The sequence below is a fragment of the Ranitomeya variabilis genome, chromosome 5 (assembly GCF_051348905.1).
Source record: "Ranitomeya variabilis isolate aRanVar5 chromosome 5, aRanVar5.hap1, whole genome shotgun sequence".
Classification (NCBI taxonomy): Eukaryota; Metazoa; Chordata; class Amphibia; order Anura; family Dendrobatidae; genus Ranitomeya; species Ranitomeya variabilis.
In genome coordinates, this window is record NC_135236.1 from 253,016,414 (window position 1) to 253,039,465 (window position 23,052).

Consider the following 23,052-nt stretch of genomic DNA (forward strand, 5'->3'; position numbering starts at 1 on the left):
TTTGCAGATTGCCTATTTATCTCTTTATCGAATGATGCTAAATTGCCTGAAAGTATAGTGACCGTTCAGAAAAAAGGCATTCAGGCTCAAGTTTTCACAATAACACACATTGTATATGAGGATATGTTTCTCTTTGCCAAGTCAAATACAACATCTACTTTGTTCATATCAGAGGTGATCTTAAAACAATCAATAAGCGATTTAGTTCTCCTTTAAAAAATTATATCATATTTCCAGTGGGTAAAATGTTTAACTATACCAGGAAGTGTTTTGGAGTGAACCTTTCCTTATACACAAAATCTGTAGAAAATCCTGGACATGAAGTCCTTTTACCTCAACACGTTAAAGCTGCATTCAGTGCACATACCGTCCCAATTATAATGCTCCATAACTTGCCATGCACTCTATTGGAATGGGTGGCTTTTCTTCATCAGCATTCTGCCAGCTTTATAGGTGTTAGAGACCACTTTTCTTGCCTTCCAAGGAAGTATTGCTTTTGAAATTGTCAGGTGCCTGCCTGAACAGAAAGCTCCCCTCACTATTAGACCTGTACCCAGTTTGACAGACAAGAGAGCAAAAACAGAGAAACAAACTTCCTGTAATCCACCTCTGCATCTCTGCTGCTGGAGATTGATTATACTTGACAACAGGCTGTGGACAGGAAGTTATAAAAGATGCTTTGTGACCGTGACTTTCAATTGATTTTTCGGGGATAAGACAATATGATTTTTGCATAAAAAGATTTAAAGATTGCCTATATAGCACATTAACTGTGAAGTAAGGTCAAGATGCCAGAAAATACAGTGATTGTTGAAGTGCAGCAGGGTTGGTTTTAATATCCAGAACTCACAAAGTAAACAGCACACGGTATCCTCTGGATCGCAGCCGGGAATCAAGACAGTCCGTATCCAAGACCAGTTGCCGTGGGCGACTGCACCACCGTGCTACGTTGAGGTGTGCCAGGCCTTTTGACTTTGCTTGGCTCTGTGTTACTTCACCAGATTGAGCTCTGCATAGTCACCTGCTCTGCAAGTTTACAAACCAAGACAGACACACCCAACCCTTTACAGCAAATGAAATCTGTGGCCACGGGCCACTTGTAAGACCCGGCCAAGAGGGAGCGAACTGCCCCACTACCAACCTGTAGTTCACTCCAAAAATAAAAGCCCATGTCGGGTTTTCTTAAATCTGCCTTGGGCAAATAGCTTGCCCAAGACCAAACTTACTTTTATTTTGCACTGCAATCATAGCTATGCCTGTGACTGCAATGCACTCCGGCAGTCTTAATACGCTTCTATGCGCATCCTGGGGGACACATAGCGACCCTCCCATATAACACCTGTCACTGCCTCATACTGTTTGAAAAGTTGCAGAGTGATATATTGAATTCTAGAAGCACCTGGGACTGTCTTTTCAAGGCTTAAGCTTACTCAAGTGTCTTTTTTCCCTTTTTGCTACGATAAAATCTGCACCTCCGTGGTTCTGAAAGGAGGCTCGTATAAATTGTTTTCTTGTTCAAGTTCAGGTACAGTTCTGGTACCCAAACTGAACTTTGATACCAGAACCCGAACTTGCACGATTTTGCTCATCCCTAATTACAGATGATCACTGGGAGTGTCAACAGCAGGACAGTCTGCAGTCAGTAGACATTTGGCGAACCCTGCTACAAAAAAGTCATTGTAATAAATGGACAAGCTCTTTAAAGTATGTGTCAGGGAGGAGGATATTTTAATTTTCAGGCAAAAAATCATGATGCTTATTTTAGGCATAAAAAGTGAAAGTATGCTGAGTAAAGAAATGCAGTCATTGCCTGGGTTAACAATTCAAGGTTTTACTTCACAAAGTGATACAAACTGGTGACAGATTTCTGAATATACAATAAAAGTTATAAAATGTGTGAAAAAGATTTAATAACTGAGACTGTGCTAGTGGTAAAATGGAAAATCTCTACAACATATAACATAACACGTATATAGCGTTGTTATAGATGTTGGTGTCGATTTACTAGAAACAGTAGGGGAGGTTTAAAGAAATAGATGCAAAGGAAAAGTGCCGGATTTCCCCCTATATAGCAAATTGGTCACTGGTTTCATTTTTCTACCTGTCTGAGAAGAATAATATCTGTAATTGGGTTAATTACCCAGACTAATGTTTATTTGCTTTTACATTTATAAAGCTCACTGTTACTAGTAGCTAATCCTGACAAACATCAGCAAGCAGCAGACAATAATATAATGTGGCTGGGCGGCTGGCGATCACATAGAAGCTTGTTGGTGTCCTAGAAAGAAGTAACAAGCTATGGCTGACCACAATTCTAAGAGTGAGTGTTGTCATTTGTCCTCTAAACCTTTTCTCGAAAATGGAGGATACCAAGAGTAATCATTTAGGTTTGGTCAAATACATTGGTTTGGTAATTATGTACTATTAGGTCAGCATGGCTTCACGTGTCATAGGACTAACACATTGATGACTGATAAAAAAAAAAAGAATGGCGGCTGAACTCGAAAATTTTGACACTGGTACGTGTGTCACATGCCTCTGATCTGGTCATTACCTCTTTCTTTAAAAACATGTCTGAACTTCTTGTCCCTGCTGGTAAAATATTCTTCTTCCTGTGCTGTATTTTGTTTATAATAATAATATTCCTCCCTGTCCCTATCCTATTCCCTATTGTTGGTTAGTGCTTTTGTATGATAGAGGTTTTCTGTTATCCCTGTTTTCTCTTTGTGTCTTGTTTACCTTATATTTCTGTCCTATGCTTCATGGGATGGGGGAGGGGATAGATCAGGGCTTAACAGAAACATAGTAAGGTTGGAGACTCAGGCCTCTCTACCTTCCAGAGTACCCACGGGACAGGGATAGTTAGGGTCCCAGTTCCAGTGACAGTTTGAGGCCCCCCTTCCTCACCGAAGACTGTCATTGTGTGAAATCAAGTCTATGGGTGCGAGAAAAAAGTCGGATGCTACAGAGTAGCATATGATTTTTACAGATAAATTTCAATTCTGTAACATAAGAAACTGGAAATTGTTCTGAAAATGCTTAATAGCTGCTGTAAAACAAATGGATTGCACACGAATGAAAAGTGAGCAAAACATCATCCCACATTTCTGGATAAAAATTGGACCTATTTTTTATACTGTTGTGTGACCCTAACCTTCTGTGTATGGGGACTTCCAGACCTTGTAATGTTCTTACACAAGAGACCGTTTCTATATGTGTCCTCCACTGTGTACAGTTGCATGTATCTGCCATTAATTCCCTTTTTTTTTTTTTACAAAAATGCATACTGTGCTGAAAAAGTTAGCAGAAAATATGTAGCCTTTTTAATACACTAGAAGGAACAAAGGAAAATTGATATATTCCTTCCAAATGAATGGTTAAAACAGCACTTTTGCCTAATAATAACCTATTGGCAGAACATCACCAATTTTTTTCACAAACATAAAGTGAACAGAGTGTATGAAGAGTCATCTCATTAAGACCATGAGCCTTATTGCAGTATATGGAAATTACAGAAGAGCAGCGCTGATCCTAGATGAGCCAGCCAGTCTGTGTATTACATGGTCCGCCATGCTACTTTTACCCTGTAATGTATGCCCTGCTGCAGCTTTGCTTAGTATGACATTCCTGCACATATACAAAGAATTTCAGATTATTGCATATTGTGTTCCTCTAATATCACAGCATGAAGTTCAGTTATACCTATAGTTTTTATGGATTTGTTTTATTTTCTTCTAGTTTTGCAGTCAGCGTATTATAATGTAGACAACAAAAGATAATGTCACTGTTTGTAGTATTTAGGGAAAAACATAAGAAGGTGAATAAATAATGATCTCAGCCATTTGCCCGGCCCTATCACTATAGCTAGTATTGGGCTTACTCCATTTGTTACACTATACTTTGCTATTATGACTTTCCCTTAGCTTTTTTTCATTTACAAAGTAACTAAAAATATTATTGCAGAGATCTATAAAAGTCCCTGACCTGCTGGAATTTACTTCTTGGAGAAATTCAGCACATCGCTTATTTTTACAGACTCAGGTTTTTATACTATTGCAGCCATGGGCATTGTTCTCCTCTTTATGAAAAAAAAGCCTTTGTAACCTTGCTGCTCTCTATCACACCTTGATGACAGGTGTCAGTGGAGATGCCAGTGTCCGCCCTGCTCCACTGTGAAGGTGACAACATGTGTACAGTAAATGGATTAATGGCTATTATCAAAAGAGGGGAATAGGTGACCTTGTGGCAAGGACAAAGCCGCATGAAGGTGTATTGTGAGCCTGTCTGCGGGGACAGTTATCTGCCAGCCAAAGCTATGTCCTTTCGATTGTCCGCCGAGTGGGAGTAGTGAACAGACCAAACATCCAGTGAGTCTTCACATAACTCCGCATCACAGTCAGAAAATTAGTGGCTGTACAATCTTGTTATTTTAGAAGCTGTATGAACACAAGACGGATATTATCAGACGTCCACAGGATAGGTGATGACTTGTTGATCAGTGGGGGTACGACCGTTGGGACATTGCACCAACAAAACGAGAAACCTTTCCCCCTGTCAGAATGGAGCGGCAGTGCCACACTGTATTTATTCTCTCTAGGGCTGCTGGTAGCTTCCTTCAGCTTCTCTGGGTCACCCCATAAAGAACAAATGGAGCAGTGGTTAAGCATCCGACCTGCCGCGCCACTTTGTATCAGAGATAAATTTCCTCATTCTGTCCATCGGAGTGAGTTTCAGGGGTTGGATCTCTACCCCTCAGTAAGTTATTACTAGTGATGAGCGAGTATACTCGTTGCTCGGGTTTTCCCGAGCACGCTCGGGTGACCTCCGAGTGTTTTTTAGTGCTCGGAGATTTAGTTTTCGTCACCTCAGCTGAATGATTTACAGCTACTAGCCAGCTTGATTACATGTGGGGATTCCCTAGCAACCAGGCAACCCCCACATGTACTCAGCCTGGCTAACAGATGTAAATCATTCAGCTGCGGTGACAAAAACTAAATCTCCGAACACTAACAAATACTCGGAGGTCACCCGAGCAACGAGTACACTCGCTCATCACTAGTTATTACCTATCCTTTGCATAGGTGATAATTTGTTTTCACCAGACAATCCCTTAAAAGACTTAACTTTGCACATATTTTTTTTGTATTGTTCTAATGTATCTGTAATGAAAAGTGAAGCAATTCTTCAAATAGTCTTGATTAAAAAAAAACTATAATTTTGTGTCTACAGCTACTATGCAAACCTATGACTTGCCCACTTATTTTGCTAATTTACATTTGATAGGTCAACATTTTTTTGTGATATACAACACTGCTCTCTGGATGGGTTGCGGCTGTCCGAGTTTGCTGTGTCTGAGGAACCCAGATTGTAAAAGCTACATGAGAATAATAATCTTCACGTTAGTGATAATCTTCAGTAAAGAAAAGAAAAGTTTACCTCTTCAGATTCGGTTGGCAAAATCTTATTTGTTTCCAGAGCCCCTTAAATGCAATTTGAAACCAGGTCCTAATTTTAGATTTTCCTCTTGTGGGAATACATGCTGGATGTGAGGTCTCTGTGTACAGGAGCCTCTGTCTGCACTACCGTATTTCAACACAGTTTCAATCCCGGAGTGCTTGCTCTTTCATGTGCATTTTTCCCTATCTACAGCCTGTTGTCTCTGCCCTTCCTAAGAACATAAATGCTTTCCCCTAATCTGACATGTACAACCTCGTTCAACTCAGTGCTGCCATATTTAACACTGAGAGAGGGCAAGAGAAGAGCAAAGTGAGACATCAGAGCAAGGAGCAGAGCTTTGACAAATGTGTGCCAGTAGAATAGCTACCTAGAGGATCGGGATCACTACAACAGCAATGTAAATTTTGTAATGATAACTATTTAGAAAAAGTTTCAGAATGAGATATTTAGTGAGAAAATAAACAGTAAAGAAAAATCAGTGCAATGGTGTCCAGTCTTAATCCCTTTGCGTCGTACATATGGCTTTGCGGGAGCAGCATTTCCACAAACAGCAGTGTACTGTGCCGCGATTGCGCAGCCTCACGCTCAGCACTGCAATGATCGGGTGTGGGTGTCAGCTCTGTGTGAGAGCTGACACCCTGCAGGAACACCCACGATTGATGCTATCACCGATCGCGGGCGTTTAACCCCTCTGTTGCCGCTGTCAATAGTGACAACGACAACGGGGAGATCGCACCCAGAGAATAGGCTCCCTGAGTGCTCCCATCAGAACAATGTGATGTGATTGCATTATTCTGATAGTCCCATGGAAACTCCTGGCCCAAGATGGCCTCGGGGTCCTTCAGGGTCCTGCAGTGAAGGTGGCTTGTGAAAACCTTGCTTCCTTCCCTGCGTGTCAGACAACTGCTCTGATGCTCTGCTGTGCACAAGCATTGCAGAGCATCAGATGATCTGATACTGTATAGTGATGTCCCATCCTGGGACAATGTAGAAAAGTTTTGAAAAATTATTAAAAAGTGTAAAAAAAAAATAAATCCCCAAATAAAGAACAAAAAAAAGAAACAAATATTACTCCAATAAATACATTTATTTATTTAAAAAAAAACAAACAGAAAAAGTACACATGTTTGGTATCGCCGTAACAACCCGATCTATAAAACTGTCCCACGACCTAACCCCTTCAGTGAACACAGAAGAAAATAAAATAAAAAAAGAGGCAAAAAACAATGCTTTATCATCATACCGCTGAACAAAAAGTACAATATAACGCGATCAAAAAGACGGATGTAAATAAACAGCACCGCTGAAAATGTCATCTTGTCTCGCAAAAAAACAAGCCACCATACAGCTCCATTAGCAAAAAAAAATAAAAATGTTATAGCTCTCAGAATAAAGCAATGCAAAAATAATTATTGTATCTCTAAAATAGTTTTTATTGAGTAAAAGCGCCAAAATATAAAAACCAATATAAATGAGGTATTGTTATAATCATACGGACTCGAATAAAACTGCCTTATCTATTTTACCACATGTGGAACGACATAAACAAATTAAAAAAAAAATTCCTGAGTTGCTGTTTTTTTTTTTTATTCTGCCACCCAAAAATCAGAATACACAGAGATCAAAAAATGTCATGTGCCCGAAAATGGTATCAATAAAAACGTCAGGTGATCCTGCAAAAACAAGCCCTCACATGGCTCTGTCGGCCAAAATATAGAAAAATTATAGCTCTCAAAATATGGTGATACAGTTTTTGAAATAAAAGGCATCTTTTAGTGTGTGACAGCAGCCAAACATAAAAACACTATATAAATCTGGGTTTGCTGTATTCGCAACCACCCGAACAATAAAGTTGCCTAATCTCTTATACCGGATGAGGAACGGCACAAAAAAATAAATAAAACCAATTCTCCACATGCTGTTGATTTTTTCATTTTGCCTCCCAAAGATCACAGTAAGGTTCGGTGCACATTTATCCTGCGCTCTGCGCTGAGCGCTTACACCAGGGTTTCCATGTAAATCTCTGAAATACATGATTCAGACAGAACCCTGGCAGAAAATTCCCTATGATGAGGCAGATGGAGACACTGTGGGTGCCATAGGACCTGTGATAAGGCGGTGTCCATCTTTTTAGGATTGCATAACAGTGCTGTCAACAAAACATACCAAAAACAGGCAGAGATGCTTACCTGTCTAAATGGGCCTCAATACAATTGCACAGACAGGGTGCAGCGGACCCAAATAAAATGGCAAATGGCAATTAATAGCCTGGAGCCAGATGCTCTGCATTCCTTGTGTGAACACGCCACATACAGAGTATGTATCTTAGTGCATTGGTGTACCACACGGCCAATCCCTTATTGAAGGCTGGCTGTTTCATTAGCTATTGCACCTGTGCATTTGCCATTTTACTTGTTGTCCGCTGCACCCTGTCTGTGCAATTGTATTGAGGTCCATTTAGACAGGTAAGCATCTCTGCCTGTTTTTGGTGTGTTTTCTTGAATTTTTCCTTTTTCGGTGTTATATATTTTTCCTTTTTCGGTGTTTTTCATAACAGTGCTGTCAGCCACAGATTTGTGCACTCCTGAAAAGAAGGCCAGAGGCCAGACTGAGTACAGAGTAACTCTGCTGCCTCATTATAGTGAATGGATCCTCAGGTTTTCATCTGAATCATGTCACTCAGAGATTTACTGTAGATGGAAACCACCAAATAAGTGGTCAGTGTAGAGTGCTGGATAAATGTGCTCCCAAACGTTATGTAAAATGTTCCCAATAAAAGCTTCACCTTGATCCATAAAAAAAGCAAGTCCCCATTCAGGTCTGTTATCTGTTCACAGAAATATAGGTGGCTTCCACGTTACTGATAGCACAAAGGCTCTGGAAATGGGAAATGGCTCATCATCCTCCAAAAGATATTCAGCAAATTCTGCACACTCAAATCCAAATGCCCCCTCCCTTCTGAGCTCCAGTGTGTCTAAACCACATATAGCACCCACGTTTGGCATTTCTGTAGTGATGAGTGCATACCTAATTTATGGGTGCATGTCTTTACAACGTACGGCTCACTATAATGGCAGTTTGCAATTTTCACTCAGCAACATCCACTACTACATGTTTCTGGATAATACCCATGGAGTCAAAATCATCACTACACCTGTAGATACATTACCAAAGGGTTATAATTTGCAAAGTGTGGTAACTTGAGGGGGATTCTGCTTTTCTAGCACTTAGGGGCTCTGTATATGGATTCCGCAAACTATCCTGGAATATCCAGGAGGTAAATAGCGATCTGTCCCTCCCGAGTTCCTCCATATGGCTAAGCAGTACTGTACAGTCACATATGGGGTATTTCTACATTCATCAGAAATTGTGGGACAAATTTTGGTGCCATTTTTACCGTTTTCCCAGTGTGAAAATGTAAAATTTGGGGCTAACACAATTTTGGTGGTAAAAATGTAAATTAATTTTTCTTCACTGCCCAATGGTATACAATTCTGTGACACATCTGTGATGTCAGGATGATGACTGCACCCCTAGATGAATTGAGAGGTTTAGATTGTAAAATGGGGTCAGTCATGGGGGGTTCTGCTGTTCTGGCACCTCAGGGGCTCTGCCAATGTGAAATGGCACTCTCAAATCAGTGGAGCAAAATCTGCACTGTAATATGGCACTACTTCCCTTCTGAGCTTTGTACTGTGCCTCAAAAGTAGTTTTCAATCATATATGGGATATCAGTGAACTCAGGAGTAATTGCACAACAAATTTTGGAGTTCATTTTCTCCTGTTACCTTTGTGAAAATCCAAAAATTTGGGGCTAAAAAACATTTTTGTAGGAAAAATTGTTTTTTTTAAAATTTTCACAGCTCAGCGTTATACACTTCTACGAAGCACATAGGGATTCAAGGTGCTCACCACACATCTAGATAAGTTCCCTGAGGGATCTAGTTTCCAAAATGGTGTCATTTGTGGAGGGTTTCCACTGTTTATGCACATCAGGGGCTCTCTAAACACGACATGGCATCAACTAATTATTCCAGCAAATTTCAGAATCAAAAATAAAATGGCGCTCCTTCCCTTCCAAGCTCAACAAATTGTATTGTGCAATTTCTCCAGTTAACCTTACGAAAATAAAAAAAGGGTCTAAAAGAAAATGTTTGTGAAAAAAGTTATTTTTTCCTTCCATAAATTCCTATGAAGCACCTGAAGAGTTAATAAACTTCTTAAATGTAGTTTTAAATACCTTGAGGGGTGCAGTTTTTAGAATGGTGTCACCTTTGGATATTTTCTGTCATATAGGCCCCAAAAGTCACTTCAAATGTGAGGTGGTCCCTAAAAAATGGTTTTGTAAATGTTGTTGGAAAAATGAGAAATCGCTGGCCAACTTTTAACCCTTATAACTTCCTAATACAAATATTATGTTTTTAAGATTGTGCTGATGTAAAGTAGACATGTGGGAAATGTTATTTATTATCTATTTTGTGTGACATGATTCTCTGATTTAAGGGCATAAAAATTAAAAGTTTGAAAATTGCAAAATTTTCAAAATGTTTGCCAAATTTCTGTTTTTTTTTACAAATAAACTCAAGCCATATCAACATTTTACCACTATCATGAAGTACAATATGTCACAAAAAAAGATTCTCAGATTCAGTGGAATCTATTGAGGTGTTCCAGAGTTATGACCTAATAAAGTGACAGTGGTCAGAATTGAAAAAATTGGCCTGGTCAGGAAGGTGAAAACAGGCTTCGGGGTAAAGGAATTAAAGGGGTAGTGCCATTTTATATATTTATAGCATAGCCACTGGAATTGCCATAAATGTCTGATAGATGAGGGTCCAGTTGTGAGGGGCAGAAATAGGGCCATAGTCATGGCCGAGGTTAGCTGTGTAGTGTGTAGTCATGCCCTGGTCTCCCATCACATGAAAACAATATTCATTGCTCTGCTTACCTGTGGCTTCACTTTCATCACTGACAAGGTCTCCTCTGGGTTTCTGTGGGTTCCCTCTAGGCGGCTTTCCAGATGTCAAGACACAGTCCATTTCAACTTTTAAATGAACAACTTTACTAGTTTCTTACACAGCACATCCATATTCATTACAGCATCATCAACAAGTTCCATTATACACACTTCCTCTTCTTTCCCTGTACTCCTTCCTTGGTCACACGGCACATGCACGGGACGGACCGTATCATAGGGTTCCCTAGCGTCCTACCTGGACAGGCTTACTTCGCTCGGGGGTTCCCTCAGCTATTTTGCAAGGATCTGAGGGCATCAGCCCATGCTATAAGTTGCCACATGGTGAGAAACCTGCCTGTCAGTACTGCCATGATGTTCCTTTCAGCTCCAGTTCTCACTATTGCTGTACTGCTGCTGTTCTGTTCTAGCGATACTGGATGACTGGGATCCAACTTAAAACATTACGTGGTCACTGCTTCTATCCCGGGGTCTATAGGCCGTCCAGACGGTTTTGGCACCCTGGCCCAACTGACTCTTAGAAGAAGTCCTCCCTCAACTGCAGCTGACCCCTCCTATAGTAAACTATGTATGGTGTATGAATTAACTAGAGTCTGTCAGCACTCCATCTTGAGGACTACATGGGTACTGTACTTTCCCTATGTAAAAACTATCATGCATAGCAAGACAAGTGCATACATTTACACCAATATAGGCAAAGGGGAATATTTAACGTTAAAGAAGGGAGTGGGGTATTACACGATCCGGTATACCCCTTTCACAGTGGTGGAACCTTCAGCTACATTTGAAACCAGAGGTTTACATACACTGTATAAAAAGACACATAAGCATGTTTTTCTCAATATCTAAAATGAAATCAGAATAAAGCTTTCCCGTTTTAGGTCAATTAAGATTACCACAATTATTAATATTTGCCAAATGCCAGAATAATGAGAGAGAATGTTTTAGGGCATCTTTATTACTTACTGTAAAGTCAAAAGTTTACATACACTAAGATTACTATACCTTTAAATAATTAAAGGCTGCCCCTATGACGATGTCATGTGTTTGGAAGCTTTGAAAGTTTTTTTGGCAACATTTGAGTTAATTAGAGACACAACTGTGGATGTATTTTAATGCACACCTGAAACACACCGCTTCTTTTTGTAGGATCATGGGAAAGTCTTAAGAAATTAGCCAAGATATCAGGAAGAAAATTGTGAACTTGCACAAGTATAGCTCATCCTTGGGTACAATTTCAAAATACCTGAAGGTGCCTCGTTCATCTGCACAAACAATTATATGCAAGTACAAACAAGATGGGAATATCCAGCCATCATACCGCTCAGGAAGGAGACTGGTTCTGTGTCCCAGAGATGAACGTGCTATGGTTCGACTTGTGCATATCAACCCAAGGACAAAAGCAAAAGACCTTGTGAAAATTATGGCGGAAGCTGGAAAGATTCTGTCAATATCCACAATGAAACGAGTACTGTATCAAAATGGGCTGAAAGGACACTCTGACAGGAAAAAGCTATTACTAAAAAAAAAACATAGAAAAGCCAGATTAATATTTGCAAATGCACATAGGAACAAAGACCTTAATTTTTGGAGACATGTCCTGTGGTCTGATAAAACTAAAATTTAACTTTTTTGGGCATAATGACCATTATGTTTAGAGGAAAAAGGGAGAAGCTTGGAAGCCTAAGAACACCATCCCAACTGTGAAACACGGGGTGGCAGCATCATGTTGTGGGGTTGTTTTGCTACAGGAGGGACTGGTGCACTTCATAAAATAGATGGAATCATGAGAAAATAAGATCTATGGCAATACTGAAGCAACATCTCAACAAATCAGCCAGGAAGTTAAAGCTTGGGCAGAAATGGGTCTTCCAAATGGACAATGACCTGTGTACTGCCAAAATGGTAACAAAGAGGCTTAAGGATAACAAATGTTACATTGTCAATGTTATGGAGTGGCCATCACAAAGCCCTGATCTCAATCCTATTGAAAATTTATGGGCAAATCTGAAAAGGCAGGTGCGAGCAAGGCGACCTGCAAACCTGGATCATTTACACCAGTTTTGTCAGGAGGAATGGGCCCAAATTCTGATCAACTATTGTGAGAAGCTTGTGGAAGGATATCCCAAACGTTTGACCCAAGTCATTCAGTTTAAGGGCAATGGTACCAAATATTAATGAAATGTATGTAAACTTTGACTTTGCAGTAATAAAAATGCCTTAAAATATTCTCTATCTCTCATTATTCTGGCATTTGGCAAATATTAATAATTATATTAATCCTAATTGACCTAAAACGGGAAAGGTTTATTCTGATTTCATGTCAGATATTCAGAAATTGAGGAAAACATGCATATGGGTCTTTATATATAGTGTATGTAAACTTCTGGTTTCAACTGTATCTCAATAATTGGCCATGTCTTGCTTAACTGAGAATGGAGAGGTGACTATTAGGCTGCCGTCACACTATCAGTATTTGGTCAGTATTTTACATCAGTATTTGTAAGCCAAAACCTGGAGTGGAACAATTAGAGGAAAAGTATAATAGAAACATATGCACCACTTCTGTATTTATCACCCACTCCTGGTTTTGGCTTACAAATACTGATGTAAAATACTGACCAAATGTGTGACGGCAGCCTTAGAGTTCTCAAAAATGGGCGAGAATACATATAGTGAGCAATTTCTAGAACTGCCAAAGATGTGAATGAAGAGATATGCATGCACTGCCATGAAAATATTATAGACAAAGCATTAAACTCAGTGTTCCTTTTTGTCGCTTTTTAACCCATAAATTACACCCTTCTTAAAGGGTTTTTTCAAGTTGTTTCTTGAACAGCTCATAGCTTTGCAGTGTCCTTACTTCTTGAGTGACAATTCTGGTCAGTTTCCTTCTGCTACCGTAATTTTTCTGATGTGTACACTGTTATCACTATATTTGTCTATATAGATAACAGGTATTCTGAACAAGCAAATGGCTCAGGAAAGTGATAGCCATGATTAGGAGAAACTCTGGAAACTGCCGATGCTGGAGGCTTTAGGATTGTGGTTATTCAGGACTGATAGGAGAATGTCAGACTGGGGCTGAGATTGATGGAGAGGGAAGTATCTGACTGCAACATATAAATCAAATAAATAATTTAAAAAACGGCGTGGAGTCCCCCCTATTTTTGACAACCAGCCTTGCTAAAGCTCATAGCTGGGGGCTGGTATTCTCAGACTGGTAAGGGGCCATTGATATAGGCCCCCCCAGCCTAAAAATGGCAGCCCGCAGCTGTCCAGAAAAGGCACATCATCTATTAGATGCGCCTTTTCTGATGCTTTTCCCTGTGGCAGTGGCAAGTGGGGTAATATTTCTGGGGTTGATGTCACCTTTCAGGTGACATTAAGCCCACAGCTTAGTAATGGAGAGGTGTCTATAATACACCCATCCGTTACTAATCCTATAGTTATATGTTTAATAAAGACACAGCCAGAATAAAGTCCTTTACTTGAAAAAATTACACAGACTCCTTTAATGTTCTAAATTAAACCATACTTACTGGAACACCTAATTCCAACAATACTGTCAACAAATGGTATTTCAGAATAGGGCATGTATAACGCCCACTGCATCGATCACACCCAGATTGTCAGTGAAAACCTTTTCTGGGGCGGGGGCTATATAGCATCTCTGACCGCCACTGGCACCTACAAACATCATGCTATGCTGCAGTGGAGAAGAATGCCAGTGACTGGGTCTTGTTGGGATCCACAGGTTGCCACAACCCTGACAAGTGGGAAAAATCCTAATGATTGTTTGCCCCTTGCGTGTCACAGTCCCGCGTGACCCCATCATACCTTGACCTTCTGCCACCTGTGTGCTGTGTAGCCATGGCATTGAGTTATGGGGAAGATGGAGGTAGCAGGGGCACCACCTAGTGACTGGGGTCGCCACCTAAGTCTCTCTTAAGCAGAAGATCCTGTACAATGGCCCTGCAGTATACAGTACATACCAAACGTTTGGACACACTTTCTCATTTAAAGATTTTTCTGTATTTTCATGACTGAAAATTGTACATTCACACTGAAGGCATCAAAACTATGAATTAACACATGTGGAATTATATACTTAACAAAAAAGTGTGAAACAACTGAAATTATGTCTTATATTCTAGGTTCTTCAAAGTAGCCACCTTTTGCTTTGATGACTGCTTTGCACACTCTTAAAGGGAGAAACGATACCTCTTAGACCCCAGTCCAGAGCCTCTCACCTAGCCAAATCAGTTCTCATGCTTCGCACTGACGAGGGCCAACAGCCCGAAACACCGTGCCTGCGAATTGAGATACTGATTTGGCTTTTATCCTAAGTCATATTGCACGACTCGTTAAAGGGTTGATTGTGACTTGTAGGATCGCTACTTCCAACAGGTGGCGCTATAGAGTTTAAGTCCTCTTTTTCTCAGAAGAGGCAATTTGCATATTGCACACTCTTGGCATTCTCTTGATGAGCTTCAAGAGGTAGTCACCGGGAATGGTTTTCACTTCACAGGTGTGCCCTGTCAGGTTTAATAAGTATGATTTCTTGCCTTATAAATGGTGTTGGGACCATCAGTTGTGGTGTTGGGACCATCAGTTGTGTTGTGCAGAAGTCTGGCGGATACACAGCTGATAGTCCTACTGAATAGACTGTTAGAATTTGTATTATGGCAAGAAAAAGCAGGTAAGTAAAGAAAAACGAGTGGCCATCATTACTTTAAGAAATGAAGGTCAGTCAGTCCGAAAAATTGGGAAAACTTTGAAAGTGTCCCCAAGTGCACTGGCAAAAACCATCAAGCGCTACAAAGAAACTGGCTCACATGAGAACCGCCCCAGGAAAGGAAGACCAAGAGTCACCTCTGCTTCTGAGGATACGTTTATTCGAGTCACCAGCCTCAGAAATCGCAGGTTAACAGCAGCTCAGATTAGAGACCAGGTCAATGCCACACACCGTTCTAGCAGCAGACACATCTCTACAACAACTTATAAGAGGAGACTTTGTGCAGCAGGCCTTCATGGTAAAATAGCTGCTAGGAAACCACTGCTAAGGACAGGCAACAAGCAGAAGAGACTTGTTTGGGCTGAAGAACACAAGGAATGGACATTAGACCAGTGGAAATCTGTGCTTTGGTCTGATGAGTCCAAATTGTAGATCTTTGGTTCCAACCACCGTGTCTTTGTGCGACGCAGAAAAAGTGAACGGATGGACTCTCCATGCCTGGTTCCCGCCGTGAAGCATGGAGGAGGAGGTGTGATGGTGTGGGGGTGCTTTGCTGGTGACACTGTTGGGGATTTATTCAAAATTGAAGGCATACTGAACCAGCATGGCTACCACAGCATCTTGCAGCGGCATGCTATTCCATCCAGTTTGCGTTTAGTTGGACCATCGTTTATTTTTCAACAGGACATTGACCCCCAAACACACCTCCAGGCTGTGTAAGGGCTATTTGACCAAGAAGGAGAGTGTTGGGGTGCTACGCCAGATGACCTGGCCTCCACAGTCACCAGACCTGAACCCAATCGAGATGGTTTGGGGTGAGCTGGACTGCAGAGTGAAGGCAAAAGGGCCAACAAGTGCTAAGCATCTCTGGGAACTCCTTCAAGATTGTTGGAAGACCATTTCCGGTGACTACCTCTTGAAGCTCATCAAGAGAATGCCAAGAGTGCAAAGCAGTCATCAAAGCAAAAGGTGGCTACTTTGAAGAACCTATAAGGGTATGTTTCCACGGTACGTAAACGCTGCTTGTTTGACGCTGCAGCGTCAAACAAGCAGCGTCCAGATGTTCCTGCATAGTGGAGGGGATTTTATGAAATCCCGTCTCCACTATGCGTGGAAACCCGCACGCGGCGGCCCTGCGACTCCGGACATGCTGCGCGTCTTTTCAGAACGCAGCATGTCCGTACACCTTGCGGGGACGCAGCGTCCCCGCAAGGCATATCACAGGGCCCTATGGCGAGGGGTGCGATGATCCCGGATGTGTACTGTACACATCCGGCACCATCGCGTCCCATTAAGGGGGCGGGGCTTAGCGCCGAGCGGCTTCGCCGCTGCGGCGATCCCGCCGGCGAAACGGACCGTGGAGACGTACCCTAAGACATAAGTTCAGTTGTTTCACACTTTTTTGTTAAGTATATAATTCCACATGTGTTAATTCATAGTTTTGGTGCCTTCAGTGTGAATGTACAATTTTCATAGTCATGAAAATACAGAATAATCTTTAAATGAGAACTTTTAGGCTGTACTGTAGGTCCTTACAGATTTTACATTGGGGTCCAGAAACCAGTCACCCCTCTGTGCACTAGTGACCATTTCTCCCCCGGTCATGAGAATGTTGGGCTATCACACCCGATAGTGGAGGCATGCTGAGGCTGCAGGGCACCGCTGCACACACCTCTCCGTGCCCCCCGATAGTGGAGGCATGCTGAGGCAGCAGGGCACGGCTGCACACACCTCTCCGTGCCCCCCGATAGTGGAGGCATGCTGAGGCAGCAGGGCACCGCTGCACACACCTCTCCGTGCCCCCCGATAGTGGAGGCATGCTGAGGCTGCAGGGTACGGCTGCACACACCTCTCCGTGCCCCCCGATAGTGGAGGCATGCTGAGGCAGCAGGGCACGGCTGCACACACCTCTCCGTGCCCCCCGATAGTGGAGGCATGCTGAGGCTGCAGGGCACGGCTGCACACACCTCTCCGTGCCCGATAGTGGAGGCATGCTGAGGCTGCAGGGTACGGCTGCACACACCTCTCCGTGCCCCCCGATAATGGAGGCATGCTGAGGCTGCAGGGCACCGCTGCACACACCTCTCCGTGCCCCCCGATAGTGGAGGCATGCTGAGGCTGCAGGGTACGGCTGCACACACCTCTCCGTGCCCCCCGATAGTGGAGGCATGCTGAGGCAGCAGGGCACGGCTGCACACACCTCTCCGTGCCCCCCGATAGTGGAGGCATGCTGAGGCTGCAGGGCACCGCTGCACACACCTCTCCGTGCCCCCCGATAGTGGAGGCATGCTGAGGCAGCAGGGCACGGCTGCACACACCTCTCCGTGCCCCCCGATAGTGGAGGCATGCTGAGGCTGCAGGGTACGGCTGCACACACCTCTCCGTGCCCCCCGATAGTGGAGGCATGCTGAGGCAGCAGGGCACGGCTGCACACACCTCTCCGTGCCCCCCGATAGTGGAGGCATGCTGAGGCTGCAGGGCACCGCTGCACACACCTCTCCGTGCCCCCCGATAGTGGAGGCATGCTGAGGCAGCAGGGCACGGCTGCACACACCTCTCCGTGCCCCCCGATAGTGGAGGCATGCTGAGGCTGCAGGGTACGGCTGCACACACCTCTCCGTGCCCCCCGATAGTGGAGGCATGCTGAGGCTGCAGGGCACCGCTGCACACACCTCTCCGTGCCCCCTGCCCGCTGTCCCTGTGTTCTCGCCGCTGTCAGCAGCCGGCCACGTGTGAGGCGGGTGCGCTCCCAGGTGGGCGTAGCTTGTCGGCACTCCCTCCGCTCATTGGTCAGGGCAGGAGAGGTGGGCAGTGCCCGCTGTCAGATTTCGGGGCGTGTCCAGAGCGGGTCACATGGACTCTCATATGGCAGCTGCGGGCGGGGGATGCGGCAGAGCGAAGCTGGCAACTGAGCGCTGTGGAGTGTGCGGGGGGCTCCGGGGCACAGCACGGTGACCATGTATTACGTGATCGCGGCCATGAAAGGTGAGCGACTGCCCGGGGATCAGTGTCCGTCAGCAGAGCATGGGGAGAGGGCGAGCAGGGCACACTGGCACTCTGCTAAAGTAAGGCAGGCATATGCACAGCGGGGAAGGAAGCTGGCATCAGAGTTAGTAAGGCGGCCTGGCATCGGCGAGCCCGGGCTCTGTGCGGAGGGAGTGTCCTCGTGACAAGGTGGCACAGACGGGCACGTTAGGCGGGCGCGGTGCAGCTGGCTGCTGCCAGTGTCGAGGTGGCATGCGGAGCAGGAAGTGTCGGGAGAGCAGGGACCTCCTCATGGCAGGCGGGCGAAGTGAGGGCGCACTTATCTGCACGGTGTGACAGGAGAATGCGAGCTATTGTCCCGCGTTATCAGCCACTTCATGCGCTGGAGAGAAGACTGCTGTGTCCTTCAGGGGAAGAAGTTTAGACCATTGCCCAGGCTTGTGTGGTGGCATTAGGGATCTGCCAGGGCATGCAGTCAGTGCCATCCTGTGCTCTCCTCCACCCCACTGACCTGTGTGGTCTGCATATACTGGCATACACAGTACATGCCCCTCTCCTGTGGGTCACTGCTGCCCACACACCTGGGTGCGAACTCACCCTAAGGTTCTCCATGTCATTGCCTCAGACGTCAGTACTGTATGTATATATTATATGTATATATTATATGTATATATTCGCTGTGCCCCCAGTGATGTCACAACTCCCAGCACAGTGCCTGAGATGGCTGACCGTGCCACTAGGTCCCTCTTTAGCGGTGCCATTGTATGCCAGCCTCCAAGCCACAGCAGAATTATTCACATAGATAAAGTAAAACTGCTGATGGGCGGAATCCAATGTTCCCATTGAAAAGGAAGCGATTTGTTTCAGACGCAGAAACTTTCAGCCCTCCTGCAGCCGCACGGGGTACAGGGGAGGTTTGGGGTACAGGGGAGGTTTGGGGTACAGGGGAGGTTTGGGGTACAGGGGAGGTTTGGGGTACAGGGGAGGTTTGGGGTACAGGGGAGGTTTGGGGTACAGGGGAGGTTTGGGGTACAGGGGAGGTTTGGGCCATCGGCCCATTAGCGCGTCCTGGTCTGAGATTTGTGGCTTTGTCCTTGCGTCTGTGTTTATACATAACTGCCATTATTACCAATGGGCCACATAATTATAGGTTTCATAATGACTTAATGAGTTTCTCTTGTATGCACTGACGTCTGATTGCTCTTACCTCCTTGTTAGCTCATTTCACATCAGTAATTAATATCCAGCCATTGTCTCGGTCATACTGGATCTACCATTTCATTTCAAAACTGTCCCGCTTAAAGCCACAGGCCCCCGAGATGTGACACAGAATAAGTATTTTAAAGGGAAAGCTGCGGACTGTGTACAGCACATCCCCTGGTCCTCAGCTGCTGACATCAGAAATAGGAAGGTCATGTCCAAATGACGGCTCTAGATTTCTTCTGCCATCAGCCAATCAAAAGGGACTTTCAGGGGTTCAGTGATAAATCTGTTTAAGATTGCAAGAACCTAGCTGGTGTGAAGTGTCACAAGATTACACAGTACCCTTGAGAAAGGTCAAGTAAACTCTTGCACTTTGGAACTCCAGATTTATTAATGACAGTGCATGTTTGTAAATAATACACTGTATACAAACATGTTCTTTTTTTTTTTAATAGCATACATATCCATGTGTATATGTATTGGTTTATAGTTATAAAAATAGATGCATATAATATAATTCTATATATGCATGCAGCGCCGCTATATATATATATATATATATTTTTTTTTTTTAAATGGCTGTGAGATATATATTTAATAGACCAAAAACGGGGCAAAATATTAAATGAGCTCCGCCATGCGGTAATTTACAAGAACCCAAAAGAGAATGGAAACTAGAGCTAATAAAATGTAAAAAAGTTTATTGAGAATACTCTAAAAGTTATATTCAAGCAATCATTACAAATTTATAATTAAATTAGGACGCAAGATAGAAGAAATGGACAACAACCTAGTAACACGTGCAGGAAAATAGCAATGCAGGTTTGATGTATAAGCCTCTACGTATTTCATAAAGACTACTCATAAACATAAATTAATCATGTCAAAATTATACAAAAAATATATATATATTTTTTAGGAAAATAGATAACAGAATACTATATGTGGACTAATGGTTCAAACTATCATAACAAATCCATATATAACATCAGTTAATGGAAACATATATAAAGTGCCAATAGTGCAATACATATAAAATGCAAATAAGCGCCACAGTGGCAACTACACCAGACCAAGAACCTCGCTGGGGGCACATAATATAAGACACAGTATCCATATACTGGGTTTGAAAGTGCACGCACGTTTAAGAGGATAAATATAGTGACTATTTATTCAACCCCAGTATATGGATACTGTGTCTTATATTATGTGCCCCCAGTGAGGTTCTTGGTCTGGTGTAGTCGCCACTGTGGCGCTTATTTGCATTTTATATATTGCACTATTGGCACTTTATATATGTTTCCATTAACTGATGTTATATATGGATTTGGTATGATAGTTTGAACCATTAGACCACATATGGTATTCTGTTATCTATTTTCCTAAAAAATATAAAACATTTTTTTTTTGTATAATTTTGAGATGATCTATTTGTTTATGAGTAGTCTTTATGAAATACGTAGAGGCTTATACATCAAACCTGCATTGCTCTTTTCCTGCACGTGGTACTAGGTTGTTGTCCATTTCTTCTATCTTGCGTCCTAATTCATTATAAATTTGTAATGGTTGTTTGAATATAACTTTTAGAGTATTCTCAATAAACTTTTTTTACTTGAGATATATATTTATAATAATTATGCATGTACTGTAGAATTATATATATGTCGTATAGTTCTGGGTGCTCTTACATAATACAAGGAAGCAGATACCTTTAAATCTCATATCTGTTCATACGTAATGTCAAATATTATCAGATAGAGAACTTTGATATTTTTTTTTTATACTTTCCAATGCGAATGAGCCTTTACATGACTTTGACCCTTTCTTGTTATATGGCGATGGAGTCAGTATCGATCACCACACAACAGGCCTTCGCATTGTACGTAAAATGTAGACACAGATGTAGCGTGTGGTCCATGGTAATGAGAACCCTACCTGTGAGAGCCCAGCCCCTGAGAATATAGTTGTAGGGTTTATCTGAGTGTGAAGGAGGCTTTAGCATGTAGACAATACTCTCTGCACAGTGAACTACTGAGTTTTTAAGTAATAAGAAATGAAAACCTATTTCAGTTCCTCGCAGACTTCTACCATAATAATGAGTAACTATGGTAATTTCTTCCTTTGTGTTTTATTATTCAAAATATCTCCATTTGTTGCTATTTAATTGGTTCCTTTTCTTGTTCTTAGAATGAAATACCCGTAAACTAATGACATAGTGACGCTTGTAGCGTACGTCTCAGTGTATGTCTGTGGTGTGATGTCACATATCATTTCTGTACACCATTTGTTCTTATTCTTTCCATTGTTATTGAGGTTTCAGGCAGCTTCTTGTATCAGCTCATGTAGTGCGTTTTCGGAGGTTTTCTATAGTATAAGCTCTTTGGTCCAAGGTTTATCTCCGTGCTGATAATATTACATTATGTTCTTGTCTACGTTTTTCCTCTACTGATATATTAGAGTTGAGTTTGTTACATTGTTATGCCACAAAGTAATATTTTACATTGGACTAGAAGTAAACTTGTATTCAATTCTTGTTTTTCCTAGGGAGTCCACCCTTTTCCCCAAGTTAGTTTGGCCATTGTGCATCCTTAAAGCCCAGCAGATGGCCATACTTCCCTTTTCCTACCCTACTTTCCCTATGATGGACCTTTAGGATAGAACCACAGACCGTTTTATCATCCAACCCTCCATCAAATACTGCTATATAAAGTGCTTGTGTGATTCCAGCCTTACACACCTGCATAGAATATTGTCATATCGTAAATTTAGCAGCTCTTTGATATTTTCTCCATATCTTCATAGTTTTGACAGTTGTTTAGATTGTTTTAGTTTCTCTTCTTCCCGTAAATGATGCAGAATGCAGCCATAGTAATAACTTATGTCATACAGTCATTATATTGTGATTGTATGATAAACCAGTCCAGTATGCCTCTGTATGTGTTTAGTGTCAGTATTTCACACTTGGTGTATATAAATTGCTATACGGGTCATAAAGTTGTTCTAAAACCAATGAAATATTTTCTTCTAATCCTTCAGCTAGACAAGTGACATTTATGATGTGACTATTTGCTTTAATCTGTATTTAGAGAGATGCACCAAAGCTGAATTTTAACCCCAGGGGCTGAATAGCTTTATTCCTGGTATAAACCCGAGAACTAAGATTATGCAGAATTGTTACTTCTAAACGCCGACTTTTACTTTATGTATTTTACTTGTATAACGCCACTAAATCCACAGTACCTTACAGGCATTACCACTGTCCCCATTGGTGCTCACAATCTAGATTCCCTATTAGTATGTCTTGAAGTTTGAAAGTAAACCAGAGAACCAGGGGGAAACCCGCAATATGGTCCTTGGTGGGATTTGAACCCAAAGCAAGAGTGCTAACCACATAAGCCATTTGTGTACAATATAAGTTCAGCTCTGCTATATCTGACACACATGTACCTAAATAATACACTTATATTTACATTACAGCTGACCTCTGCTACATCTTACAAGCTGCCTTCCACTGTACCTGACACTGAGCTTTGCTACAATTGTAGCAAATTATATTTGTATCCCACACACTTGTCATATAGAATTTCATATAATCCTCTATAATATAAAACTGCATTCTCCATTATTAATATATTGCGATTTTTATGTAATTTGGGCCCTCTGCATGAGGAAACTGGAGAATATTCTACATTGG

General features: G+C 42.4%; 1 protein-coding gene across 2 annotated transcripts in view; it reads left to right on the top strand.

The window, feature by feature from the left end:
* LOC143775665 (nuclear receptor ROR-alpha) overlaps nucleotides 1–23,052 on the top strand; it is a 502,224-nt gene that overhangs the window by 414,851 nt on the left and 64,321 nt on the right. Inside the window, exon 1 of one of the 2 annotated variants that reach the window (XM_077264061.1) lies at nucleotides 18,009–18,155. The exons of the other annotated variant lie outside the window; for it this stretch is intronic. Within the exon in view, the coding sequence (XP_077120176.1) occupies nucleotides 18,128–18,155 (28 nt within the window). The 5' untranslated portion in view covers nucleotides 18,009–18,127. Of the gene's footprint in view, nucleotides 1–18,008; nucleotides 18,156–23,052 lie in introns of those variants that run through there. 2 annotated transcript variants of the gene reach the window in all.